Source organism: Geotrypetes seraphini, chromosome 14, assembly GCF_902459505.1.
Source record: "Geotrypetes seraphini chromosome 14, aGeoSer1.1, whole genome shotgun sequence".
Lineage (NCBI taxonomy): Eukaryota > Metazoa > Chordata > Amphibia > Gymnophiona > Dermophiidae > Geotrypetes > Geotrypetes seraphini.
Genome location: NC_047097.1, coordinates 71,395,498 through 71,422,952, shown reverse-complemented (window position 1 = coordinate 71,422,952; position 27,455 = coordinate 71,395,498). Strand labels below are relative to the sequence as shown.

The following is a 27,455-nucleotide window of genomic DNA, read 5'->3' as shown; positions in this document are numbered from 1 at the left end:
AAGAGGGCGGGGCCGGAATGGGGCATGGCCATACTGCCTCTTTTTTTTCGAGGCAAAATCTAGTAACCCTAGGTGAGTGGAGAGATGCAGGATGGAAGGGTCACCTAGAGATTCAGATATTTTTGCACCAGTCCTGGAGCAGGTAAATAAATCATTGGGTGAAAGATTAGCTATTTCAAACTATCAATCAAACTGATCTGAAGGCTTTTGTCTCAATACTTAACTTTGGCCATTAATATCATCCGATTAAATAATTTCCCATCTAATTGGTTCAGAATTTAAGTTTGCAGGTGATATATCCAAAAATGAAAGATGCTTGTAGCCATGGAATAATATGTCTTGCACGTGGGATTCAAAGTCTATTTTCCAAAGGACTTTCTCCCTTTCTGTTCTACTGGGAAAACTCTTTGCTGAATTATTGTCTTGGGATACTGATTCGTTGTTTTTGTGAAACATGTCTAAATCCATTCCTCCTTTCTGGAACCAAACTGTACCTGCATGGATTCAGTGAATGAAAACATGAGGGGGGGGGAGTGAGTGAGAGTAGTACAGATTTTAATATGGGCAAAACATTTCTAATTACTGTATATTTGTTTCATTGGCGAGATCCAGGTTAATTTTATGTTCCTACAATATGTTTGGGAAACTTTACGTTCAGCATTGATCCCGCTGAATGAAGCAATATGACATGTATCTTCCGTGTTCCAAATCTAGTCAGTCTGTCTTCTGTTAATGTACGAAAATCACATTCATGGTGGCCAATCCATTGCGCATAATCAACTTGAAACCTGGTTCTTGGCTCGGCGCCAACTGTAAGATTTGTCATGGTCTTAATAGTCGGCCTCAGAACGTATAATCTCCTCCCGGGTGGTCTGTATTTTGCAACGTTGCAGAAGACAGGTCAGCCAGGAAGTAGGATGTGTCCAGTTACAAACCTCTTAAACAGATATTCTCCTCTTTCATGACTCCCTGGAGCGGCAAGTCATTAGCTTGACAGTCCAGGTGTCTGGAATTATAGCAGTTTGATTTTGTGATTGCGTGAGTTTGCCTGGATATTATACCCAAGGCTTTGAATGCACAGCGGAGAGGTTAATCTGGTCTTTGCCTCAGGCTTCAGTAGCATGCCCAAGGTGTCCAATCCAATCCAGTCCTTAGGTTTACACTTCTCCCTCCGTATTCTCTATGATAGGGAATTAACAGACCCTCGAATACAGAAAAACCACAAATAACTTTTTCATATGTTATTTGCTATTTTCTATTAAAAACCATCGTGAATATGGTGAAACTGCGAATAACATGGTGGGAGGCCTGGCCTGTTCCTGAAGGAGAGGCAAAACACGGTGAAGAAAGTGCTGGGAATCAGCAATTTCTCTATGCAAGCTGACGGAATTTGGGGGGAGGAGCCAGCAAGCTAAAAAATGTGAATAATCAAAACCGCAATTGCTGAAACCGCAAATACGGAAGGAGAAGTATATATACCGGATCATCCCCGGTATAGGGGCTCGACTCGGCTTACATAATTAGTGTAAAGGAGGGAGAACAATAGAGACAGCACTTCAGTAGCCCAGAAGCCCACCTTTGCAGGGTTTTTCAAGAACGGAGATCGATCTATTTCTGCGCTTTCATTTCCGCAGGATCTATTTGGTGCTAAGTTTTTCACAGTTAACTAGCAGGAACATATTTATTTATTCATTCAATTCGTTTTCCATCCCGTTTCCCCAAAGAGCTCAATATCTCAAGCTCCAGGTATCACCCCTTCCGTGAACCCCAGATTTCAAGTGTCTTTCATACATGATATGCTGCTGAAGAAAGAACTATCAAAACCCTCCTTTTATGAAGCCGCGTTAGGCTTTTGTATCGCCGGCTGAGGCGGTATTTGCTCCAATGCTCATAGGAATTCTATAAACGTCGGAGCTTTTACCATCACAGACGGTGATAAAAAAGCCTAACGCGGCTTCGTAAAAGGGACGGGGGAAAAAGTTGTTTTAATAACAAGAAAGAGAAAGGAATTACAGTAATTCAAAAAAGGAGAGGGTTAGCAACCGTAGGTATTTCCCTTCTCGTCATTGATCTGCCGCCTTCTTCAGTTGAGTTGACTTGCTCTCTTCAGAAATTGCATCCACTCCTGAATTTAAGAATTGCCATACTGGATCAGACCAAAGCTTTTATCGATGGCCATTCCAGGTCATCCTGGACATCTGCCCTTAGGTTAAAGACAAGGGCAGAGCTTTCCAAACTATGGGCAAGACCCCAAATTGGGTCAGAAAGCCTACATTTGAGGTTGCAGTTTGGTTCTCCATAGGTGCATTATTCCGTATCTCAGCATAGAGAATGGCACGGGGACAAATTTTTCCCCGTCCCCGCGGGAAGTCATTTTCAGCGAGTTCTTTTCCTGTCCCTGCCCCATTCCTTCAAGCTCCGTCCTCATGTGCAGAAGCCTCAAACACTTTAAAATCATAAGTGTTTTAGGCTTGTGCGGTTAAGGCAGAGCTTACAGGAATGGGACAGGGAAATTGAGTTCCTGCAGGGACAGGGAAAAATTTGCCCCCCACTCTAGAAATCAAAGTGTAGTGAAAGTGAGCATAGTATAGGACAATCAAGCCATTGTGACATCACTGATGAGGTTGGCTCTTATTGGTGGAATGAGGTATTATGATGTCACAATATCAGCTCTGCTTATCAGAGGCTGAAACTTTAAAATTCACGGGGAAGGGATGGGGAAATTGAATTCCCGCGTGGACAGAGAAAAAAATTGTCCCCATTTCATTCTCTACCTCAGAAGAGGGAAGGGTCACACAATTTTATTTAGCTGTGTGATCTTGGGGACACAGCCACAAAAAGATTGAGAAACATTAACTTAGAGAGCAGCAAAGACACTCCTGCCACAGACACCCAGCACACACATTGTGTTACGTATTTCAACTTGTTGAAAAATTAGCCACACAGGTTCCGACACCATCAATCAGAAGTGTGAGTTACGTAAAGGGAAGAGTCTGGCACCTGATCAAGCTAAACTGTTAGCAAGTGGCCAGAAGTGAAATCCTGTTAACAGACATATGCTTTGCTATCTGCGGCTTCACAATGACATTTTTAGGGAACATTGAGGACTCAACAAATATAAATGGCTGCTGGCAAAAATGTGCACATGTGAAGCCAAAAATCCAGCAAATCAACAATACAGGGTCCACACGGTGATCCCTCGGTAGGGGGGAAAGGACCTCAGAAAACCAAACCACAGACCGCAAATAATCTCGTCTGTTGGTTAACTGGTTCCGCTTTTACTCACTGGTCCTGAAAACCCCTCTGGTTTTTTGGCATTTTTATATTCCTTAGTAAATTGATTTTAATTAAAATAATGTGTAGTCCACAAGTTTCAGCATAAATGTAAAGTCCATTTAAAAATGCATATTTTCAGCAAAAAAGCACTTCTCTTTAAATACATCTAAGAACATAAGAATAGCCCCACTGGGTCAGACCTATGGTCCATCAAGCCCAGAAGCCCGTTCTCACTGTGGCCAATCCAGGTCCCTAGTACCTGGCCAAAACCCAAGGAGTAGCAACATTCCAGAATCCCAAAGAGTAACCAAAGGTTCTAGAACCCCAAAGAGTATCAAGATTCCAGGCAGAATCTCAAAGAGTAGCAACATTCTATGCTACCGATCCAGGGCAAGCAGTGGCTTCCCCCACGTCTTTCCCAATAACAGAGAAAAATGGGGAGACCCAATAATCTACAGTGAAAACAGTCCACCGATGAAAACAAAAAACAGACTATGGACTTTTCTTCCAGAAAATTGTCCAACCCTTTCTTAAAACCAGCTACAGGACCCATTTCACCCTTCACAATGGGCTTCCTCATGGCTTCTCAAACGTACATATTGTAATTTAGTTTAAATCTACATTACACAAAACATTCAATGTTTCTAAAGGTTTACCAGACATGACATCATAAAATTCTGTCCGATAAAGAAACTCTCCACTTTTAAAAGTTTATTACTTACTACTTTGAGCCGATCACCCTGCTGCACAGTGGCGACTGTATTTGACTAAGACACTGGCGGATATATGCTGCGCACATGACATCATCAGAAAAAAGTGCTTCATTAAATCATGTTGTTTAACCCCCCCCAAGTCTAGTGATTGAAGCCTGTGGACCCATCGTGCCTCCCGTTGTCTTAGCTCTGTCTCCCCCATTGACATTAGCAGGTTCTACATCTAAAGTGCAACTTTTAAGATCAATATACCTCTGGTTCTGTTGGAAACAAAATTCTTGTGTCCTCATCCTTTTCAGATTTGATTTGTGCTCATTCATTCACTGTCTGAAACTGAGGAAGTCAGACCCCAATTTGGCATTTTTAGGTAACATTTTACATTCATACAATAAGTTTGGGAAACTTTATTGTTGAGCCTTGGTCCCTGTTTTACTACTTGGGACCTGGGTTGGCCACTGTTGAAAACAGGATGCTGGGCTTGATGGACCTTCTGTCTGTCCCAGTAGGGCAACTCTTATGTTCGGTTTGTGGTCTGACTTCCCGCAGCTGCAGACAGCGGATGACCGAGCAGAAATCAAATCTGAAAAGGATGAGAAAACACGAACCCATAGTTTCACATTGTATCCAACAGAACCAAAGGTTTATTGATCTTAAATGTATTTTAGATGTGGAACCCGCTAATGTCATCAATGGCGGAGACAGAGTTAAGAAATTAAAACAACGGGAGGTATGATTGCTCATGCTACATAATTAAAAACAAATCCTTATTTTATGATGAATAATTTTTGTACTATAATATATCTTAAATAGAAAACTATGGGCCTCTTTTACAAAGCTGTTTAGCACAGACCGCTGTGGTAACCGCCCTGATGCCCATAGGGATTTAAAGGACTGGGGGCTGTTGCCACCGCTGAGCCACTAGCACGGCTTTGCAAAAGGGGGTTACATTTAGATAGATTTTTCCCTCAAAAAGCATTTTATTTAAAACAAAATTCAAGTCCAAAAATTTTTTTTTTATTATCATTGCTTTTTATGCACTCTGTCAGAAATACAGTAGATATTTCATAAAAGAAATTTTCCCCATCCCTGCGGGAACTTATTTTCCCATCGAGTTCTTTTCCTGTCCCTGCCCCATCCCTGCAAGCTCTTTCCCCTCATCTGCACAATCCTCAAACACTTTAAAATCATAAGTGTTCGAGGCTTGTGTGGTTAAGGCAGAGCTTACAGGAATGGGACAGGGCCAGCAACAAAACTCACAGGGGCAGGATGGGAAAATTGAGTTCCTACGGGGACGGGTAAAAATTTCTCCCCGTGTCATTCTCTAAAATAGACCTTAGAAACACAGTTATCAAAGCAAGAATTCTGAAAAGTTGTGTAAATGCGGTGTTTTTAACACACCTAATGATAGCCCAAGAATTTTGGCATACTCTTTGTTGATACCTGCCTGTTATGTCTCATGTCTCTGATGGCTTTACAGGTCGCCTTATGGACTATATAGATATACTGTATATATTTTCTTTCTTGTATTTCCATATGTTCTCTTCTGTTTGTTGTCTGATGGTGAGTGTTGGCATGATATTGCAAATACGGCAGGAAGAAAATTTGCTGGGCTAAGAAAGGGTGCAGTTTCTTGTAATTCAGTACCTCAGAATCTATGAAAGCAACTCCCCTGCCGCATGCATAGCATGTCCATAGTTCCTGCTTCTTGTGTGAAGTCTCTTCACTCACCAAGAAATCACAAGGAGCAGCAGATAGGCGCATTTCTAGAGGGATTGCAGTCATTACATGCAGACAAGTGAAGACTGCAGTGCGACCTAACCTTTTTTTTTAAAGGAACTCTAGCAGTGGCTTTCCGATTCTAGTGCTATTGAACATTAGAGCACTTAGAAGGCATTTGAGTTGCTCAATGGCTGGCCTTCAGCTATATAGAAGTCTTCCGGTTTTATATTGTTAAATATATTGCATCCAGTCTCTGTACCGTTATTTATAAGGTCTTCAACCACCATGATTTTAGCAAGTGAGAAATTGCAAAATGGGTGGGAAATGAGATGGAGGGCTCAAATTGCCATTAACCCTTTAATTGGCTGACGGTGAAACAGCTGCTTTATGATACTTGATGTTAGACGAGAGCAACAGTGCCAAGTTACAGGCATTTGGAGATGCAGATCGCCCATGAGAACCATAGAAGACGCATGTTGCTTCTGAGAAAGCAATGCCAAATGAAGGTTTAATCGGAAGTGGGCTCATGCTCCAGCAAATAAAGTGAATCCATTTTGTCCCATTGGGGTCCTGACAAGTGAGAGAAAGGTGGTTGAAGTTTGGTTCTCAGAGCTGACTCTTCCCGTTGACCATTGCAGTGGAGTTTGCTTTCTTGGTGGACAGCCTGCCGCTGTGCATAGCTAAGTCTTGTCTCTTTGACATATCTCCCCACAGGTTATGTCGAAGCTGCCGTGATCCCTGTTGGTGCCAGACGAATCCGAGTGGTTGAAGATAAGCCTGCCCACAGCTTCCTGGGTAAAAAACAAAAATATTTGTTAATCCTAAAGAGGAGAAAGCACCACTAATTTGTTTGCCCTTGCACTAAACCCTACGAGTGGTATATTTCTGCTTAAGTTGTTTCTTTGTTAAACTGCAGACTTTCAGTGCAGTTTGTTTTGGCACGCGCCAACATGAACTGCTGTTAAGTAATAGATTACTCTCTTTGTTATTCCTGTGGAATCTCTGGTAAATGTCCAAATGGAGGTCACCTTATCCTAAAATGTGCAGAATGAAAATTGGTCTGGGTTAGATCCATTCTGACATAAAATAAATATGGTTTTGCATCTATGTAGGAGTTAATGGCCGATTGTAAGATCTATTACTAGTATGTTATACATAGCATTCAGCAAAGAGAAGCTGGTTGGTATTTGGAAAATCACTAATTTCTCCTATACATATACCTAAACTACCATTTATGGACAAATTTCCATATCTTTAAGATGACTCATCCTCAGCTTTAAACAGCCTTACTTTTTACAAATCTACAAATGATGGTTTTGTGGAGCAAAAGCTACCTGCAATACAGCTACTCAATCACCACTGCTTGCACCATTCTTCACCATGATTTCCCATTGCATTGCAGAGGCGCAGCCGGGGTTCGGACCTGCAGTCTTGGGAGCCCCCCCAACACGCGGCAACCCACAAATGGCAGGAGGGATGCCCACTCCTGCCACCTAACGCTCCCCCCCACTCCCTCTTGCCATCGACATCGGCACCTACCCCCGCCCCCACAAATTCCCATCCCCGCCAAACACCCCCACACCTAAATAGCAGGAGGGATGCCCATTCCCTCCTGCCACCGCAATGCCCCCTCCCCTGCCCTGACCTGTGTCCATACCTTTGAACTTAAGAACATAAGCAGTGCCTCCGCTGGGTCAGACCTGAGGTCCATCGTGCCCAGCAATCCGCACATGTGGTGGCCCATCAGGTCCAGGACCTGTGCAGTAATCCTCTATCTATACCCCTCTATCCCCTTTTCCAGCAGGAAATTGTCCAATCCTTTCTTAAACCCTAGTACCGTACTCTGCCCTATTACATCCTCTGGAAGCGCATTCCAGGTGTCCACCACACGTTGGGTAAAGAAGAACTTCCTAGCATTCATTTTGAATCTGTCCCCTTTCAACTTTTCTGAATGCCCTCTTGTTCTTTTATTATTCGAAAGTTTGAAGAATCTGTCCCTCTCTACTCTCTCTATGCCCTTCATGATCTTATAAGTCTCTATCATATCCCCTCTAAGTCTCCTCTTCTCCAGGGAAAAGAGACCCAGTTTCTCCAATCTCTCAGTGTATGAAAGGTTTTCCATCCCCTTTATCAGACACGTCGCTCTCCTCTGAACCCTCTCGAGTAACGCCATGTCCTTCTTAAAGTACGGCGACCAATATTGGACGTTGGGAGCAGGAAGAACCACAAAAACCTCCTACTCCTCCGCCCGGCCTGCTACGCCACTGGGCCTTAGGCCCCTCCCCGGTGTATCATGTGATATACAGGAAGGGGCCTAAGGCCCTGATTAGCTCAGACACCTCAGGCTCTTCCATCAATCAGGGACTTTCTTAGGAAGGAGCCTAAGGAAGTCCCTGATTGGCCAACCTAAGATTCCGGTTGGCCCATGTGTCTAAGGCCCCGCGACCCGATTCAGAACTTACCGGTTTTGACTTGGTCTAAGTCAAAACGTGTAAGTTCTGTCTGGCAACCCATCAAAGTTACATAAGAACATAACATAAGAAGTTGCCTCCACTGGGTCAGACCGAGGTCCATCCTGCCCAGCGGTCCGCTCCCGCGGCGGCCCTTCAGGTCCGTGACCTGTGAAGTGGTTTCTGACCACTTCTATAACCTACCTCAGTTTTATCTGTACCCCTCTATCCCTTTATCCTCCAGGAACCTGTCCAAACCTTCCTTGAACCCCTGTACAGAGTTCCGGCCTATCACATCTTCCGGAAGCGCGTTCCATGTGTCCACCACCCTCTGTGTAAAAAAGAACTTCCTAGCAAAGTTTTTTGGTTATGGCTGCCAGACGACTAAGTCTAGGTCGGCCCACCTCCCGCCCTATCCACTCCTCCAAAAATGCCCCTTTTCACTCTGGGTGTACAGAGACAGTGAAAAGGCCTAAGCTGGTTTTTGACACATGATTATCAGTACTTGGACGATCTGTCTTTTTGGTCGTCCAAGTACCAACTTAGGCCACTTTATGGACTTTTTGTTTTTGATTATGAGCCCCTTAGATGGTATTCTGCCTACAACTGCTGGATAGTGTGGGATAAAATAGTTTTAAATAAATAGTAGTTAAAATGAAGCCATGGACATTTACGCTGCTCTGGAACAAATACGAGGGTAAATCAAAAAGTAAAGGCAAAATACATTTAACGGCTTTAATAGAAGTAACTGTGAGCAATTGAACGTATCACTTTTCCACATAGTCCCCATGCAAGCCGACGCATTTGCTGTAACGTTTAACTATCTTCTGCATTCCTGCAGAGAAGAAGTTTTTCAACTGCTCCTGAAGCCAGGTGAGCATTGCTTCCTTTACTCCATCATGCTTTGTCTTTTGTCTCTGGGTCGCAGTGATGTGCCCATGTCTCATCACCGGTGACAATTCTCTCCAGAATACTCAGATCTTCTTCATACCATCTCTGGAACTGGGTCGCAACCTTCACACGCTGTTGCTTGTGCAGATCAGTAAGCTGTTTGGGAAGCCATCGTGCGCATTCCTGTATTCCAAGTCATCAAAAGCTGATATCCAAATTTGCAGCCAATTGAGATAGTGTTAGCCGTCGGTCTTCTGTAATCAAGGCATCCGGCCTGTCAATGTGCTCTTGTGTGCGCGATGTTGATGGACGGCCAGAATGACCTTCGTCGATTACACCTGTTCTTCCCACTTTAAACCTTTCACTGATTCATGGTGCTATGTCCATCCTGAGTCAATTTCCAAAGGTTTCACTCCTTCTGCCCAAAGAACGCGCACTACTGCACATTGGTCTTCGATGGTGCAATCTTGCAATGGAGCGTCCATGATTCTGACCTTGTGGCTGCCACATGACTAAAGGCCGAGTGCTGCACTGTGCGTGGACGAACTATCCAACAAGCAATGTACAAGTATATAGGTTGCATTTTGCTAGCTGTCTTCCGGTTAACGCATAATTTAACAATTGTCTTCCATTTTTTATTTGCCCTCGTACTAATGAAACTGCAGAGCTAGCTCAGAAAGGAGAGCTGCTCTTTCTTAAACAAACGCAGAGCTTAGCATATTTGTACATCCAGGCGCTCAAGGGTTAATGACCATGTCTAATCCGTGCAGCATGCACCATAGCGGAGGCTCTGTTTCTGAAACCTTGACTATGTTTATGATGTAACAATGTTCTTTTATTTCCACTCACAGTGTGATGCTTTGGGAACATTTCCAACCTACACTTTTAACTCATTTAATTTTCTGGGAGCAGTTCCTGAAACATTTCACCACACCCACCTCCAGGCCACATTGGATGGCCTCTGGGTTACAGGTCCACCTTGAATGGGAAATGCTTTTTTTTTTTTTTTTTTTTGCTTTGGGTATATCTGCAGGACTGGAGGGTAGAGGAGAGGCAGGAATCGGAGGGGTGGGGGTTGCCAAGCGAGGAAAGCTAATGCCAGAACTTGCTGCCAGATTCAACATCAAAGTGGCAGGGGGCCACTTCCTCCATCTTATGTCAGGGTGGAACGCAGGTGGGGAAAGCATGACTTCCGGGAGTGAAAGAGAATACAGGTGTACTAGGAATGCCCATGACAAAGGAGTAAATCTCCACTTTCCAGGTGGGTCCTATTGCTACTAATAATGTCTATAGTGCTGTACATTAGAACATTCCCTGCTTAGAAGAGCTTACAATCTACTCAAGAGACAGACATAACAAGTAGGGGATTGAGGAGTTCATCAGGCAGGAATGTCTTACAGCAAGTGGGGGTTAGGAGTTAAAAGCAGGCTACAATTTTGCTGTCTAATTTCACAGAAACAGAGACAATGAAAGCAGAGAAAGACCATTTTTATTGCAGTTTTAAACGTCAGTTTAATGCTTCTTTTACATTTGCTGCTATTGTTATTTGGAATGATTTACCTATAGAAATAAGGTCAGAAATTTTGTAGAACGTTGAAAACATTTTTATATGATAGATTGTAAAGTTAGTACTGTATTTTTCGCACTATAAGACGCACCTGCCCATAAGATGCACCTAGGTTTAGAGGAGGAAAACAAGAAAAAAAAATATTCTGAACCAAATGGTGTACTAATATTATTTAATAAAATATAGCAGAATAATATTTCAACCATGTAAAGTCAACAGCTGTATTAAGAACCATCATCACTGTCACTAACAAATGAGGAGAGACTTTAAGGTTCAAGCACTCGTCCAGTTTTCTGTACCCTGTCCCACCTCCCTGCCCTGTACCTTATCTCCCCTCTGGTGGTCAAGTGATAGGCCGGGACAGGAAGGATCCGTCCCAGCCAACTAACAATTTTTTACACTCACCTTTTTAAATCCTGGTGGTCCAGCGGTGTATCGGCAGGAGCGAGTTTTCTTGCTCCTGCCCTGCGCTAAGCCCCTCCCTTGCTGGACGGCTGCCTCGGATCTCGCGGCTAACGGCACACAAGGCAGAAGCGAGCTTTTCATGCTCCAGCCTGAGCCCACACCGCTCCCTGAATGAGTGCCGTCAGTTCTCGCAAGATCTGAGGCAGCTATCCAGCGAGGAAGGGGCTCAGCATGGGGCAGGAGCGCAGAAACCTCGCTCCTGCCGATACACTGCTGGACCACCAGGATTTAAAAAGGTGACAGCCAGGTGCTCACCCAAATTAACCAGGTGGAGCGCCCGGCTAAAAGACACTAGGGAGAACACTGCACATCATGGTCTGTGACACACTATCGCTCCATAAGACGCACAGACATTTCCACCCACTTTTTTTGGGGGAAAAAAGTGCATCTTATGGATCAAAAAATACGGTACTTTATTTATAACATTTCTTAGTGGCTTACAAAAATACATAACTACCAAACAGCACATAACATATACATAAAAACAACATTCTATAAAGTCGTTACAACATTCCCCCCTAATTAAAAGCTTCTATAAACAGAGTAGTTTTCAATACCTTTTTTAATTTCAGAATATCAGAAAGTGATCTTATTTTATTTACAGATATTTTATTTAAAACATTTGTATTCCTCTTTTAGCAAAAGCGGCTCACAATTCAACATACATACGGTAATCTTTAGAGCACACAAGTCTTATAAAAGAGGTATTTTACTAGACATTTTATCATACATGGTCTCAACAAAATCACATATTCTGCTCAATGTAGGGAACAATTGGTGTAAAAATGCATCTCAACAGTCCTGTCAATTTATTCCATAGTACTACTCCCACTACTGAAATCACAGCTGATCTTGTGTTTTCGTAGTGCATATGTACAAATCCATTCATAGACATCCAGGAACTGTGACATGAAAAAGGGCATTTTGTTATGCAGGTTCAAGTTTATGGAATATAATGCCAATTGAAATGCGAGCCATGCAAAATTATTTGCATTTCCGGAGATTATTGAAAACACAGCTTTTTTCTGAGCGGTTTTATGATGTTAATTGAATCAGATTGGTATGAAGTTATATGTTCTAAATGTTATGGTAATAAAATGAATTACAAATGATGTATGTTTAATAGAAGAGTTATGGAAAGGGAGGAGTATAATAGCTGGGGGACTGTATAATTGGGACAGCTTATTTATTATATTGCACTGAATGCTCTGTGATGCTCAATCTAAGGTTGGATGTCCTGGCAGTCAAGACATCCAAATGGGTCATTTTTGGGAAAAAAAATTGAATGTCTAGTGGTTTCAAAAATGGATGTTTCCCTGCATCGACTTTTGGACGTCTTGAGAGAAATGTCCAAAGTCGAACTTAGTCGTCCTATTGAAAATGCCCCTCCACGTCACATCTTCCAGCCTGTGCTGAGAGTAACAGCTCACACTAGTTGTACAGGTCTTGTTTAATTTGTGTAGGGTAAACTGACTTGATGGAGATGCCTGATTTTACGGTTGTAACTTTATTCTTTTCCAGCTTTGAAAGACTCCAACAAGAAATCCATCAACAGTGACTGGAAAATTGAGCTTCCCGGTGACTTCCTAATCGCAGGCACAACTGTCCGCTATGTGCGTAGAGGACTTTGGGAAAAGATCTCTGCCAAGGGACCAACTAAAATGCCCCTGCACTTAATGGTAATATTACTTCCATTGCGTTTCAAAAGTAGTACAGTGGTTCCAGAATCTGAATGTTTGCTTCAGTGGCATAGCTATGAGTACATCCAGGTGGGCATAAGCCCACCAACTTTGGACTCAGGCCTTTCCAGCAGCGGCACAGCAGTGATGTGGCTGGCTGGCGGGGTCCCCAAGCCCCATCAACTGAAGACTCCTGGCATCTCTCCCTCCAGGAGATATGGGGGGTCACTTATCTCCACTCCCCCTCCTCCTAGTACCTGTAAATCCTTTAATTCTTTGCCAGAAGTGAGAAGCAACACATTGCTTCTGCGTCTTCCCTCTGACATAATTTCATGTTTGCTGTACCAGGAAGTTGCATCAGAGGGAAGGCTTGGGTCCGGTGTGAGCAAGGGGCAAAAGTTGTTGCTTACTGCTCTTGAAGATGTAAAGGATTTAAAGGTTTTGAGATGGGTGTCAGGGGTGTAAACTTAGGTGGAACACCCCCCCCAATCACCTGGGGAGAAGGGAGAGATGCCAGGTGGGGAGCCGCAGCGGGGGAGGGGAGGTGTTTGTCCTGCCTACCCAATTTGGGCTTAGGCCTGGCCAAAATTGGGTATCTGGCTAGTGGCTACGCCTCTGGGTTGCTTCACTCGTTTCTTTGAAGAAACCATACATTCCTGAGTAAGTTAAAATGACAGCATAACTCTTCACCTCGAATAGTGTGTGTAATTCTGGTTGCCTTATCTCCAGAAAGATCTAGCAGAATTAGAAAAGGTACAGAGAAGGGAGACAAAAATGTTTAAAGGGATGGGCTAAAGTTCATAGTCTGTTATTGAGAATTACAAGGGGGAAGCCACTGCTTGCCCTGTATCGGTAGCATGGAATATTGCTACTCCTTGGGTTTTGGCCAGGTACTAGCCACTGGATTGGCCACCGTGAGAACGGGCTACTGGGTTTTAATGACCATTGGTCTGACCCAAGAAGGCTATTCTTATGTTCTTATAAAGGTCTATAAATTACTGAGTGGAGTGGAATGGGTAGATATGAATCGCTTGTTTACTCTTTCCAAAATTACGAGGACTAGGGGGGCATGCAATGAAGATACTAAGTAGTAGATTTAAAACAAACTGGAGAAAATATTTCCTCACTCAACTTATAAGGATCAGTTCCTATTTATTGTACATTGCTTAGAATTGTATTTTCCTTTTAAATTGTACTCTTCACTATATGACTAGTTATTATTTGTTGTAAACCGCCTAGAACCATTTTTTGGTTAGGCGGTATATAAAAATAAAATTATTATTATTATAATTAAACTTCGGAACTTGTTACCAGAGAAAGTGGTGAAATCAGTTAGCTTAACAGGGTTTACAAAAGGTTTGGATAATTTCCTAAAACAAAAGTCTATAGGCCATTATTCAGATGGCTTGGGGAAATCCACTGCTCATTCCTAGGATAAGCAGCATAAAATCTGTTTTACTACTTAGGACCTGAGTTAGCCACTGTTGGAAGGATAATGGGCTTGATGAACCATTGGTCTGATCCAATATGGCTATTCTTATGTTCTTATGTGAGCCAAGTATAGGACAATCAAGCCATTGTGACATCACTGCTGAGGTTGGCTCTTAGGCATTGGTGGAACAATATTGCTACTCTTTGGGTTTCTGCCAAGTTCTTGGGACCTGGGTTGGCCACTGTTGGAAACAGGATTCTGGGCTTAATGGACCTTTGATTTGCTCCAGTATGGCAATTATTATGTACTTAAGTTCTTATACCTTTGCATAATATGGCAAGAAGAGAAGACAAATGTCTACATTTTAGGCTGAATCCTCCTTCTCTGTCATTCGTTGTAGACTGCGCAAGACTCCATACAGCTGCATGGTTTAAATCAGCAGTAGAAATATGAGGAGCAGTGGATGGTGTGGCCCAGCTCCTCTTGCTGTATGATTGGGGAGCAGGGGATAGAGCAAGCTGGAGGGTTGAACTGTGGAGAGGGGGAGCAGCTGGGACCAGGGCATGCCAGAGGGGTATGTACCATGTGGGAGGGGGCAGAGCAAGCTGAAAGAATGTACCTTGAGGGGGAAGAATGAGAGCTGAGGGGCAGAACAAACTGAAGTATGTACCACAGTAGAGGGGGGGAGCAGAAAAGGCTGGAGGTAAGTGTCTGGAGAGGAGGAGGAGAGTTGAGGGTATGTTCCTGATGGTTTTGGTAGTGGTAAGGGAGAGAAATCTGGAAGGGGAGCAGAGAAGAGTCCTGAAGAGCAGAAGGAAAAACAGCAGAACAGAAAGAGGGGGGGGGAGAAGAATTAGGGGACAGAGAGAGAAAGCTGTTAGCTCTTTGCCCTGGAGAAGAGGCAGAGAACGCTGGAAGCTGAATCTTCCAGGGGAGGGGAACGGGTTCAAACTAAATTCTGATAAGAGAGAGAATGAATAGTGGAACCTGGAGAGTGGTATTGCTGGAGAAGGTTGAGCCTGAGGAGGGAAGAAGCTGGGGGAGGGAGTTGGACCTTATGATGAGGGCATTCTGCACAAAATCACAAGTAAAGTAGGCAGAATTTAAAAATATTAGTGATCACTCAAGCTTGTCTCTTTAGCAGTTTTCCCCTTTGAAAATGGATGCGGACAATTTAATACAAGAGTTTACGCCAACATGAAGAGAACAGGCTGGCAATAAGGCAATAAAATCTGAGAATCCCTCCATCCCTAAGAAGATGTCCTGAGCTAGGAACAGCACAGGCTGTAATTGTGCATGAAAATGGTTTGTTTTTTTTACCAATGAACAGGTGCTCAAATTCCATCTACACAGTGATACAGAAAGAAAAGCCACTAACTTCAAAATAGAGAACATTTATATGAACGATAGGAGACTGCACCTAACTGTCCAAAAGCTGAATGTGTCAGAGAAACAATTGCGGCCTTCATTTGAAACAAATTGTGCCCCGAAGGGGGGAAAACTTAAGACGTGGCTACAAAAAAAGCTTAAAATGTGTTTCATATGGAGTCCAGATTCTCCAGTTGTATTCCCCCACTGCTGATAATAACAGGCTCTTTTAAGGAGTTCTTTTCTAAAGTTGGACAGAGTCCTCCAAATGTGTTACTTTCCTGTACGTCTGCTTCTTGGACGAGCGAATGTTTGTGTAGCTTGGGCTGACCTAGAAGTTCCTCTTGGCACGTTTGAATGAGTCAGCAGAGACAGGCTGTGCATGCTGGCTCCTTTCCTGCCTCTTGAAATTTAAGAGCGCTTCACGTTGAGACGGGGTTCACTTGACGTCTTGGAGGTGACTGCTTGGACCGTAGTGATCTCAAAGGAGACGGAGCCTTACTTCCAATGTTCCTTGTGAGCAGAGTGGTGGAATTTCAGTCGAGTGTCCTACGCGCTTACGTGCTTATACCTTGTATGCTTGATCTATTCAGCAGTCGATAAAGGGCAGCTCTATCAACTAGTGCTGAAAGATGCGCCAACTGTAGGTGTAGATTACAGAATAACAGCACCTGTGATTGGTGCCCCTTTTGGGCAATTATGCACATTAGTTCTGGGCACTGTTCTAATATAGAACATATATGCCAACATTGCTTGGTGTGTAAGTGCAAGGGTAGCATAAACATGCATGGAATGTTGGTAGGTCATGAGTGTGTCTTGAACATATGCATGAAACTTATAGAATACTTTAGGTTATGCACACTTCAGGGCACAGTTAGGTACCAACAGTTACAGATGCCATTAGAAGAAACATAGAGACATGAAGGCAGATCCACAGCATCCACTATCTCCTCCCCCTATTGGCTAAGGCTCTTAACATTTGCATCTCCTCTTCCCATTGGCTAAGGCTCTTTACTTCTGCATTGTGAAGTCATAGAACTTTGTGGTATAGGAACATGAAGGCAGATAATGGCCAAATGGCCCATCCAGTCTGAGCATCCGCAGGATCCACTATCTCCTCTCTCCCTAAGAGATGCCGTGTGTCCGTCCCACGCTTTCTTGAATTCAGACAGTTTTTGTCTCCACCACCTCCACACATCTACCTCCCTCTCTGTAAAAAAAGCATTACTCCCAAAGCCTATCACCTCTTGACCTCATTCTACGCCCTCTCACTCTGGAGTTCTTTTCAATTGACAGAGACTCACCTCATGTGCATTTATGCCATGTAGGTATTTAAACATCTCTATTATATCTCTCTTCTCCTGTCTTTCCTCTAAAATATACATATTGAGATCTTTAAGTCTGTCCCCATATGCCTTATGACAAAGACTACTGCCTTCCTCCGAACTGACTCCATCCTATTTATATCTTTTTGAAGGTGTGTTCTCCAGAACTGTGCACAATATTCTAAAATCAGGCCTCACCAGAGACCTATACAATGGCATTATCATCTCCCTTCTCCTTTCCTTATGCACCCAAGCATCTTCCTGGCTTTGATCGTCACCTTTTCTACCTGTTTTGTCACCCTGAGTTCATCAGACCCAATTGCACCCAAGTCCTGCTCTTCTTCCAAGCACAGAACATAAGAACATAAGAAGTTGCCTCCGCTGAGGCAGACCAGAGGTCCATCTTGCCCAGCGGTCCGCACCCGCGGCGGCCCATCAGGCCTAATTGCCTGAACAGTGCCCCTGTCTAATTTTTCTACTGCCTCTAATCCTCTCCCTATAACTTACCTCTACTCCTATCTTTACCCCTCAATTCCTTTGTCCTCCAGGTACCTATCCAAACCTTCTTTGAAGCCCTGTAGCGTGCTCCTGCTTATCACATCCTCCGGTAGCGCGTTCCATGTATCCACCACCCTCTGGGTGAAAAAGAACTTCCTGGCGTTTGTTCTAAACCTTTCCCCTTTCAATTTCTCTGAGTGTCCCCTTGTACTTGTGGTTCCCCATAATTAAAAAAATCTTCGCCTCCTATATTATACCGTTCTCCTGGATTTTTGCAGCTCAAGTACAAGACTCTGCATTTTTTAGCATTAAATCTTAGTTGCCAATTGCCAGACCATTCTTCAAGCTTCTCCAGATCCCGCCTCATATTATCCACACCTTCCAGAGTGTCTACCTTATTACAGACCTTAGTATCATCTGCAAAATGACAAACTTTGCCATTGACTTGACAACTGTTGGCGCTTAATGTTAGGTGTGCCAAATGCCAGCAATATTTTATATTGGAATCTTGGTACCACAAAGCCATTACAGAAATGGCCCTAAGCACATGGCACGGGAAGGAAGGGAAGACTGCCACAGGAAGGGATGGGGTAGGGGAAGGGGGGAAGCAGAGGAAGACTTCAGAATGGAATGAGGAGGAAAGGTGTCAGAGACTCCTAAGCAGACAATTCAGGTGAGACTGCTGCACTCTTCCAAACTCCTCCCACTCATATATCACACACACATGACCCTCCCTCCTTGTAATCAAATGACATATATATACAGTATATGCATTCCACCCACTCACACAGCCCTCCCCACAAAGTTACTACCCATAGTCACCTCCAAGCCTGTAGCCCTGTTTTTCACCGCAGAGAAGCCCTAGAATCTTTTTATGTTGAGTGTTTCAAAGAATCCACAGTTGGTGTAGGCTGCCTGCTAGAGGTCACTGGCATAGAGAGGCTGTATACGGTTCCCTGTATATTAAAGAGGGAGATTAGATTGATTGGATTTATTAATTTTAAATACCGCTTTGTACAAAGTGTTAAAAGTGGTGTACAAAAACTAACATAAGAATTGCCAAAATGGAACAGACCAAAGATCCATCAAGTACCTGGCAGGAACCCAAAGAGCAACATTCCAGAGCTGAGATTGTGATGTCATAATGCCTCATTCCATCAATGTCAACCTCATCAGCGATGTCACAATGGCTGGATTGTCCTATACGTGGCTCACATAAGAACATAAGAGTTGCCCTACTGGGACAGACCGAAGTCCATCAAGCCCAGTATCCTGTTTCCAACAATGGCCAACCCAGGTCCCAAGTACTTAGCTAGATCCCAAGTAGTAAAACATAATAAATTAAATTTAACATATTGAACATATCATTCAAAGATGCAGAATCAAAGCATTACAAATTCTAATTAAAATTTTGGTGAAACAGCCACATTTTAAATGAAGAGGCGTTGTGCAGTTCACAGTATGAAACCACTCTCTACCTTGTCATTGGCAGCCTGATCACACTGAACCCAGCTAACAGTTTCTTTGTGATTAGCGCAGTCCTATGAAATGCATACTTTATCAGCTTATTAGAAAGGTAAACTGAGAGAGCCACACGTAATGCTTTGAATAGTAAGCACAGTATTTTAAAAGGAGCCAGTGTGATGGATGGAAAGCAGGTTTAGTTTGATCCAACTTCTTACTTCCAGTACTTATTTTGTACCAGTTGTGATCTTTTACAGAAGTGCCTTGAAATGAAAAGATAATTTTTTGACATGAGCTTTTTCTGAACATGCCGGACAGTTCTTTATTCTATCTTCCATTTTGGCACATGGTGCAGCTCTCCCAGTGGTACAGACTAGCTCCAAACATGTAACTAGGCTGGGAAAGGAGTTACCTTTCCACGTCCATAGACCGGAGATTGTATTCTAGTGAACGTGATGAATGGTGATGCTTTGTTGGCAGTCAGACCAGGTCTGGATCAGATTAATATTTTTTTTTTTGAAATGTCAGCTCATTCGTTGCCTCTTGGAATGTGTCTGAATGTCTTTCCTGCTCTGGTTGAACAGGTGCTCCTGTTCCATGACCAGAACTATGAAATCCATTATGAATATACCATTCCCGTGAACCATTCCACTGACCCACGGAGCCAGCCGCGGAAGCAGCCAGAATCCTTCTACATCTGGACTCACAGCGGATGGGAGGGCTGCAGCGTGCAATGTGGAGGAGGTAAAGCGTCTGGTTCTAATGCCAATAAATGCCGATGCAAAACTGTACCGCTTACTGTTTAATAGAAGCCTTACTACTAGCAAAGTGGTTTACAATATCATCGGTTAGAGAAAAGGAAATGATGCAATAACAAGTGCATGGTGGAAATTATTGCAAAGAAAGAAAGGAGGAAAAAAGGAAATAATTAAAGGGCCAATAGGCAAAAGAGATTAAACCTCATTGGAAGAGCCAAGCAGCAATTAACCCATTAGCATTACTGAATAGCTTGACTAACTGGTCGACTCTTAATCGACTAGGTTAGGGGCGGCCGTGGGTAGAGCGATAATGTAGCCAGTTAGCATTAGTTTTCAGTCCACTAATCAGTTAAATAAGCGCTCAAACTTAAGACCTGGAAAACAGCTGTCCTAATTTTAAGTGCTAGGTTAACTGGGCACCAGTCTAACACCTCGCTGGATAGTCAGTGCCGGGAGTTATGCATATAATTTGTACAGTGCTGTGTACACTTAGTAGCACTATAGAAGTAATTAATAGTAGTAGAGTAAATGGAAGGTTCAAAATGTGACCCAGGATACATCATAGTTTAAGACCCAGGAGGAAGGGAGGGAGAACGAGAGCGATTATTCACACGCTAACAAAAGGACATCAGACAGTGCTCAACCGCAGTGCATAACATTGTTCAGTTTTTCTTTCAGGTGGACGCAAGACCATTGTGTCCTGCACCAGGATCATTAACAAGACCATGACGATTGTGAACGACAGCCACTGCCAACAGGTCCCGCGTCCAGAACCTCAGATCCGGCAGTGTAACTTCCATCCCTGCCAGTCACGGTAAGAGCAGCTCTCACCATCACTATTGTCATCACTGAGATTTGGAGCTTGTACAGAGAGTCAGTACAGAAAGCCCTTAAAGTACGAAGCATCCTACTCCACTAAGATACCCAGTTTAATGTGCAATAGACAGGTCAGAATTTTATCCAAACTTCTTCCAAAATGTGGAATTTAATTCATTTCAAAGACCCAGATGCATAAAAGACAAAGAACCTGAAGGCCAACAAGGACAATTACGTAAACCATCCCGACCTGAGTCCAGCATCGCCCCTTCTCCTCTCTCTCCCCTTCCCGCAGTCCTGTAAATCTTGTATGAGTTGCCAGCAGCAGCCTGATATTGGCTGCTTTCATCCAGGACCTGGGGCTTCCTCTGATGTGATTTTCTGTGGACAGGACATGGCAGAGGGAAGCTCCAGGGCTAGGTCAAAAGTAGCCAAGCACAGGCTGCTGCCAGCCACTCGCACAAGGTTTACAGGACTGTGGAGAGGAGAAGAAGTGATACTCGACCCCTGGGAGAAGGCATTAAACATTAGAATGAAACTATTTGATTGATGACGATTGAAAGCATACTGGTCAAATGAGCAACAGAAAATCAAACAAGAAATAGAGTATTTACATACCAAAGAAGAAACGATCGTCATCAGTTTATGTTGAAACATTTTATTGAAGAAATCAATCAAATATACAATAATACAATATATGCCCATTACAATTAAATTCAAAGCTCAAATATTACATAAATAAATTTTATCATTTCTCCAAAGTATATTTTCCATATTATCTATTCATAATACCATATATACCCCCTATACCTTTCTCACCCCCCTTCCCTCCCCTTCACATCTCCCCCCCAAATTTGTAAAATATTCCAATGTAATAAATTAATTATATAAATATACAATTCAAGAAATTCCAACTATTATTATCATCAAACAAATTCCCTCCCTACCCCCATAATGAAAGATGGCACATATTACAAAGTATTAAGAAGTAATAAAAGTTTCTTATTCCTCAATATAAAACATTAAGAATCATACTACGAGCTCTATGGGAAAGATTTTGAATATATGGATTCCAAATTTTCAAGAAATACCTAGTTCTTCTAGGAAATTTACAAACCTCCCAGACCTCAAATAAAATTAACCGATGGAATTGGTTCCTCCAATGCCAAAAACTAGGAGGATCTTTCTGTAACCAATATTGTTGAATACACTTATGACCAATCATGCATGCCTTCTGAAATAAAATATTTCTTTCTAATCCAAAAACCCCACAAGCAGCAGCTTTACCAAATATTACCCCCTTAAAGATTCCACTAATTGAATATTTCATAAAGTACCTAAAAATAATAAGATGGCAGACCAAAATGATTTAATAAGAGGACACTGCCACAATGCATGAGATAAAGTATTTGGGTCTTTCTCACATTTGATACAAATAGGAGAATTTACTAGCCCTGCATGAAATGCTTGTACTTGGGAGAAATAAGCCCTATGCAACACTCTATATGTACATTCTCTCCATATATAACCTTTAACAATTTTGGATATACGATAAATAGCTTGACTAAAATCTTGTAGAGAAATCTGCATCCCCAATTCATCACACCATTTTTGTATAATAGTATCATATGTTCTATTTGGAATTAAACACCACCACCATTTATTTAATAAAGATACAGAAATTGGAATATCATTACTTTGATTAAAAAAATTGAAAAACCTTTCATGAACACCCAATGAAATTCCCCTTCTTTGTATTTTACTAATATAATGTGCCAATTGCATATATCCAAATAATGATCCTGGACCGCTACCCACTGTTAAAGAAACCTTCTTATTTTTCCAGAATCATTCAAAATCTGAGCTATAAATCTAACCCCTTTATTTACCCATATTCTAAAAGTACCATTTGTCATACCTGGGGAAAAATCTCCATTTCCCTGAATTGGTAAAAGATCTGTTATATTAGATTGATATTCCCATAGTTTCAGAATCTTACTCCAAACTGATCTCAAAAGAATTAGAATAGAATTACCTTTAAGATAATCTGGTAATCTTGAATTTGATACTTGAATTAAAAACAATAAATGATATTGGTTGGTTTATTTATTTATTTATTTAAAATTTTATATAAACCACCTATACTCTAAACGGTTTCCATTAAAATAAACAACCCGTATCCCAACTGCATAACAATACTACAGGGCCCCGGACTCTTTTGAGCCCTGGAGATCAATATCCTAAGAACCCCCCACCCACACTGAACACCCCAAGGCAGAAAACAAACCGAATGAGAAAGAGAAAAAAAGAAACGTGGGGGGGGAGGACCAGATGACCAGCAAAGGTGACCTTCAGTCCCAGGGTCCCCACAGCCAACACAACCAGACGTCTGGTAACCCTACTTAATACGCCACTGGGTTGAGACAAAGTAGTTCTGAGAATACAAAGCTAAGCTAAGGATTTCCCCAATGAATATGCATTGAAAGCAGTGCATGCAAATAGATCTCATGCATATTCATTGGGGAAATCCTGAATACCCGACTGGATTCCGGCCTACGAGGACCAGAGTTGCCCACCCCTGGTCTAAGCGGTTTATATTCAGGTACTCAAGCATTTTCCCCTGTCTGTCCTGGCGGGCTCCCAATCTTTGTAATATACCTGGGGCAGTGGGATTAAGGGGGTCTTTTACCCAGGCGCGCGTGCTAAATGCTAATGCGTCCATAGAATATAATGGGCGTGTTAGCATGCACTAATATTTAGTGCGCCTTAGTAAAAGACCCCCTAAGTGACTTGCCCGGGGTCACAAGAAGCAGCATGGGATTTGAACCCACAACCTCAGGGTGCTGAGGCTGTAGCTCTAACCAATGCCAGACACTCCCACATTTAGCAACATATTTAAATGTGGGGACTTAGAGGCCTGTGTAGGAAAGGGAGGGCCGGCTTTTACAAACCCAAGGGGCCAATCAAATGGTTTAGTAATATTTTTAAGGACTGCAGCTGGGCTTGCAAATATGTGTTCCAAGACAGCAATTATGGCCCAGCACAGGAGGACCCCCTGCCCTTCAGTTTTAAATGGCTTCATGCTTTCCTTCTGCTCACTCAGCACCATCTGTCAGGAACGCTGTTATGGTCATCTGAAAGCATTTGGAGTGATCTCATAATAACTGGGGGAAGGGTCATGGCTTCTTCCCACCCCCTTTGAGCCATTCTGATATCAAATATTGCCGTCTCCACCCGGACCACACGCTTGAACTTTCCCTCTTTATGTATTTAGTTAACGTGCTTTCAGCTGGAAACCATTCACAAGCACATTCTTTGCCTCTTCAGGACTGAAATATCCTCTTGACTTTGCCCACCCAGACGCTGGAAACCCTCTGTTTAGCCCTGCTCTTTGCCAGCACATAGCTTGATCTCTGTTACCACCGAGAGGTTCTTGCCAAGCGGAGTGCAGGTCTTAGCCTTTAAACCAAATTCTAGCAGCGTTTGTGTCTTCGCAAGAGTCAGATTGGACTTCTTAATTCATTTTATAAGGGGTAGGAATTGAAAAGGTGTGTATAAAAGGCTTGGTGTGTTGTTGTTTTTTTAAGTAGCAGCTGAGAGCAGCCACACACAGAAACCATTTGAGTTGTGAAGATTCTTATGCCCCATTTCTTCTCGCATTCTCGGCCCAAATGCTGTGGTAACTTCAGATTTTTTTTAAAAACCACCTTGATGGTCTCGCAGAGGGTGGTTATATAAGTTCCTGTCAGGCCAAGGGCTGGAGGGCGACTTCAGTGCAGGGGGTCAGGAGCACTAGAGATCTCCCCAGGCCTGGAGGGCTTCACCTCCAGTGTAAGAGGAGAGGAGGTCAGAACACGAGGCTCTTGTACCGCAGTGTATTCCACAACCATTATCGCTGTAAAGCCAACTTATTAAAAATAAGGTCCCTGAAAGTTATAGTCAGTGGAATTTCTGAAATTCCTAAAGCAGTGTTGGGATAGGGTGGGGGCAATGGTGGCCCCGAGAAACCTCTTTGGCGGCCCTCATTGCATTTCTGGGTTTTATTCCTGCTACCCAGGCTCAGGATAAAAAGGGGAAAGTAGATGAGGGAACAACACACGCTTGAAGGACAAAGCATTTCTCAGTAGACAAAAAAAGAATGCATTTGGAATGGTCACAATCTTGCAAATAGCCCCCAATGAAGTCTGAAAGTGGGCTGTAGGGCTAGATGTCATTGACACACACTGGTCAGCAATGTCATAGCCCCTCATGAGTAGTTTTACCAGATTTTCCATCTGGTAAAAGAGGATGTGTGGCCGCCCCATTCCACCCTTGGGACAAACTTTGTCTCTTCGGGCTGGGGCTGAAGTGCAGCTGCGCAAACCTGGACAAAGTGCTGGGTTTTGAAGAGCCGTCTGGGGAAACCCGGATGTCTGGTAACCCTATCCATGAGGAGCTATTTAGTGGCTCTCCTTCAGCTCATTAGAATCCAGAATGGCTCAAGCTTATAAATGAGTGAAGACAACTGTTCTAGAGCCTTTGCCGGGATTCTGTTGCAGAAAAAGCCTGTGGTGGAAATGACTTCACACTGTTTATAATGGCAGGCAGACAGGAATGTTACTGTTGGATCCTTCTAGGCCGCGTCAGCAGCTCTGTTATTCCACTTCACACATGATATCTTCATCCCGAGCTGTAGGATCTGGGTGCCACCTGCTAATATTCCCTGAGGAGTGGCAGAGGGGGGTGACATGAAATGTGATAATTTAGTAACTGAGGAGAGTGTAGTGTAGTGGTTAGACCTACAGCTTCAGTATCCTAAGGTTGTGGGTTCAAACTAGAGAGTTGCGCGGGGACAGAAATCCCACCCGTCCCCACCCGCCTCCCTCGCCTTTTGGCTGACTGCTTAATAACATGGTTACTGATGGCAGGTAAAGGACCTGTATAGTCAGTCCAGTCTGCTCAAGGCTGCCAGAATTGTACCTAATGCTTTGTGCAGGCTACACCCCTCGACGCTCATTTAAGTTGTGCTTTGATTCCATCAATTTTTGTCCCCACCTCCTTCACCGTGAGAGTATTCTAGACATCCGCCATCTGCATTAGAGAGCTGCATGGGAATAGGAATTGTAGGAATCCTGTAGAACCACAGATAAGGGAAAAGGTACCATGGAATTCACACAGGGATTCCTGCGGGAGTTTAGTCAAAGTCTCTGGTGATTCCAGAATGAATGTCTAGAGAGGAAGCTTGGCTCACTCATTGGCTGAATAGTGATGCGCGAATGCCGTCCAATGTTGCTCGTGCAGGTCGAGGGAGCGGGGCTGGGGCTGAAACGGGGCTAGTCCGGGGGTGGGGCCATGAGTCCGGATTTTCCATTTGGAAGATCTGGTAACCCTAGATTTTAGTGAGTAGGAGTGGGTTTGGGGGATGGGTGAAATTTCTATCCTCGTGCAACTCTTTAATCTGCATGCAGGTTGCCTAAAAGTATGCACCTTTTTGTCTCTGCATGAAACCAGTGGTAATTTTCTAAAAATCACCTCCATAAAGAGTTTGGAAGAAGCAGGCTTCAGATGCCCTCTGCAGTTCCATCCTGGCAGCTAAGTTGTCAGAAATGAAGTCTGGAGATACCCTCTTCACCAGCTCAGAAGTGGGCTGGTGGATGAGATCCTCGTAATTATTCATTTAAAGTTAGGGGTATACTATTTAGTGCTATTTAGCTGGCTGGGAACAGCTGCCTATCTCCCATTGAATTTGGAGGACAGCCCAGTGACAAAGCCAGTTACCTGTTTGTAGGTCGTTCTGTCTTTGGCCACTATGACTTAGCTCGGCCTGCCAAAACCCCCCCCAGACATTCAATGCCGGTGGCCGGATACAGCGCTGACATTGAATTACCATGTTCACTGCAGACTGTGAGAGAGCCAGCGATCTCCTGAGGTCTGAATATCCAAGGCTGCAATTTTTTGCAAGATATTACTGGATGCCTGTTGTTACAATGTTGATTCTCCACAAGTGTCATACAATGATCTCACCACCTTCTTGTGTTTCTGGTTCCTTCTCAAATTACTGTCTCTTTCTGTGTTTGATAGATGGGTGACAGGAGATTGGAGTCTCTGCTCTGCCACTTGTGGAAGAGGCTTCCAGCACCGTGACGTCACTTGCGTTTACCAGTTACAAAATGGCACCTACTTTAACACTATAGACTTCTACTGCCTGGGCCACAAGCCAGCACCCTTACAAGGCTGCGAAGGCCGGGACTGTCTGTCCATCTGGGAGGCATCTGAGTGGTCGAAGGTAGGAAGACCCCATGCCGCTGCTTCTTTCAGTCAGCGTGGAGGTCCTGAAAGTATTGTATGTGGTATCTCTAGAAATCATCATAAAGCAAAACAACTTTATCCAAATGTTGTGAAATCAGTTAGCTTAGTGGGGTTTAAAAAAGGTTCGGATAATTTCCTAAAAGAGAAGTCATTAGGCCATTATTGAGATGGCTTGGGGAAATCCACTGCTTATTCCTAGGATAAGCAGCATAAAAACTTGGGATCTAGCTCAGTACTTGGGACCTGGGTTGGCCACTGTTGGAAACAGGATGCTGGGCTTGATGGACCTTTGGTCTATCCCAGTAGGGCAATTCTTGTTTGTATTACTTCAGTACAGTTGAATCCCGATTATCCGGGACTTAAGCAACTGGCACTCTCACCCAACCGGCAAAAAAAGCAAACAAACCCATTGCTGGCAACCCCCCCCCCCATCTTCCCTCCAGCCCCCAAAGCAGCAGTGGCAGCGGTCCTGACCCACCAGACCCCCCTCCCTCTTTCCCATGGCCAGCCTCAGCAGGGCCTTTCCTCTTCCATGTCACTTCCAACACAGCAGCGGAAAGGCCCTGCCAAGGCTGGCTGTGAGCAGCCGCTGCTGCTTTGGATAAGTGAGGAGGGTCCAGGAGGCCAGACTCGCTTAGAGGGAGAGAGGGCAGATCCAGGGGGGAAGGAGTTGACCTCATTCATTGGATTTGTTTATATTTAAATCTTTTTACTACTGTTATGCTGTTAACAAAATTGTACGTTTT

At 43.5% G+C, this 27,455-nt stretch overlaps 1 protein-coding gene across 4 annotated transcripts in view; it reads left to right on the top strand.

Annotated features, from left to right (window-relative positions):
* Nucleotides 1-27,455, top strand: part of ADAMTS17 (ADAM metallopeptidase with thrombospondin type 1 motif 17) — a 149,140-nt gene that overhangs the window by 104,640 nt on the left and 17,045 nt on the right. For all 4 annotated transcript variants that reach the window (XM_033920220.1, XM_033920221.1, XM_033920219.1 and 1 more), the window contains 5 exons: nucleotides 6,423-6,503; nucleotides 12,603-12,760; nucleotides 19,432-19,591; nucleotides 20,284-20,419; nucleotides 26,482-26,686. In XM_033920220.1, coding sequence (XP_033776111.1) covers nucleotides 6,423-6,503; nucleotides 12,603-12,760; nucleotides 19,432-19,591; nucleotides 20,284-20,419; nucleotides 26,482-26,686 — 740 coding nt within the window. The remainder of the gene's footprint in view (nucleotides 1-6,422; nucleotides 6,504-12,602; nucleotides 12,761-19,431; nucleotides 19,592-20,283; nucleotides 20,420-26,481; nucleotides 26,687-27,455) is intronic.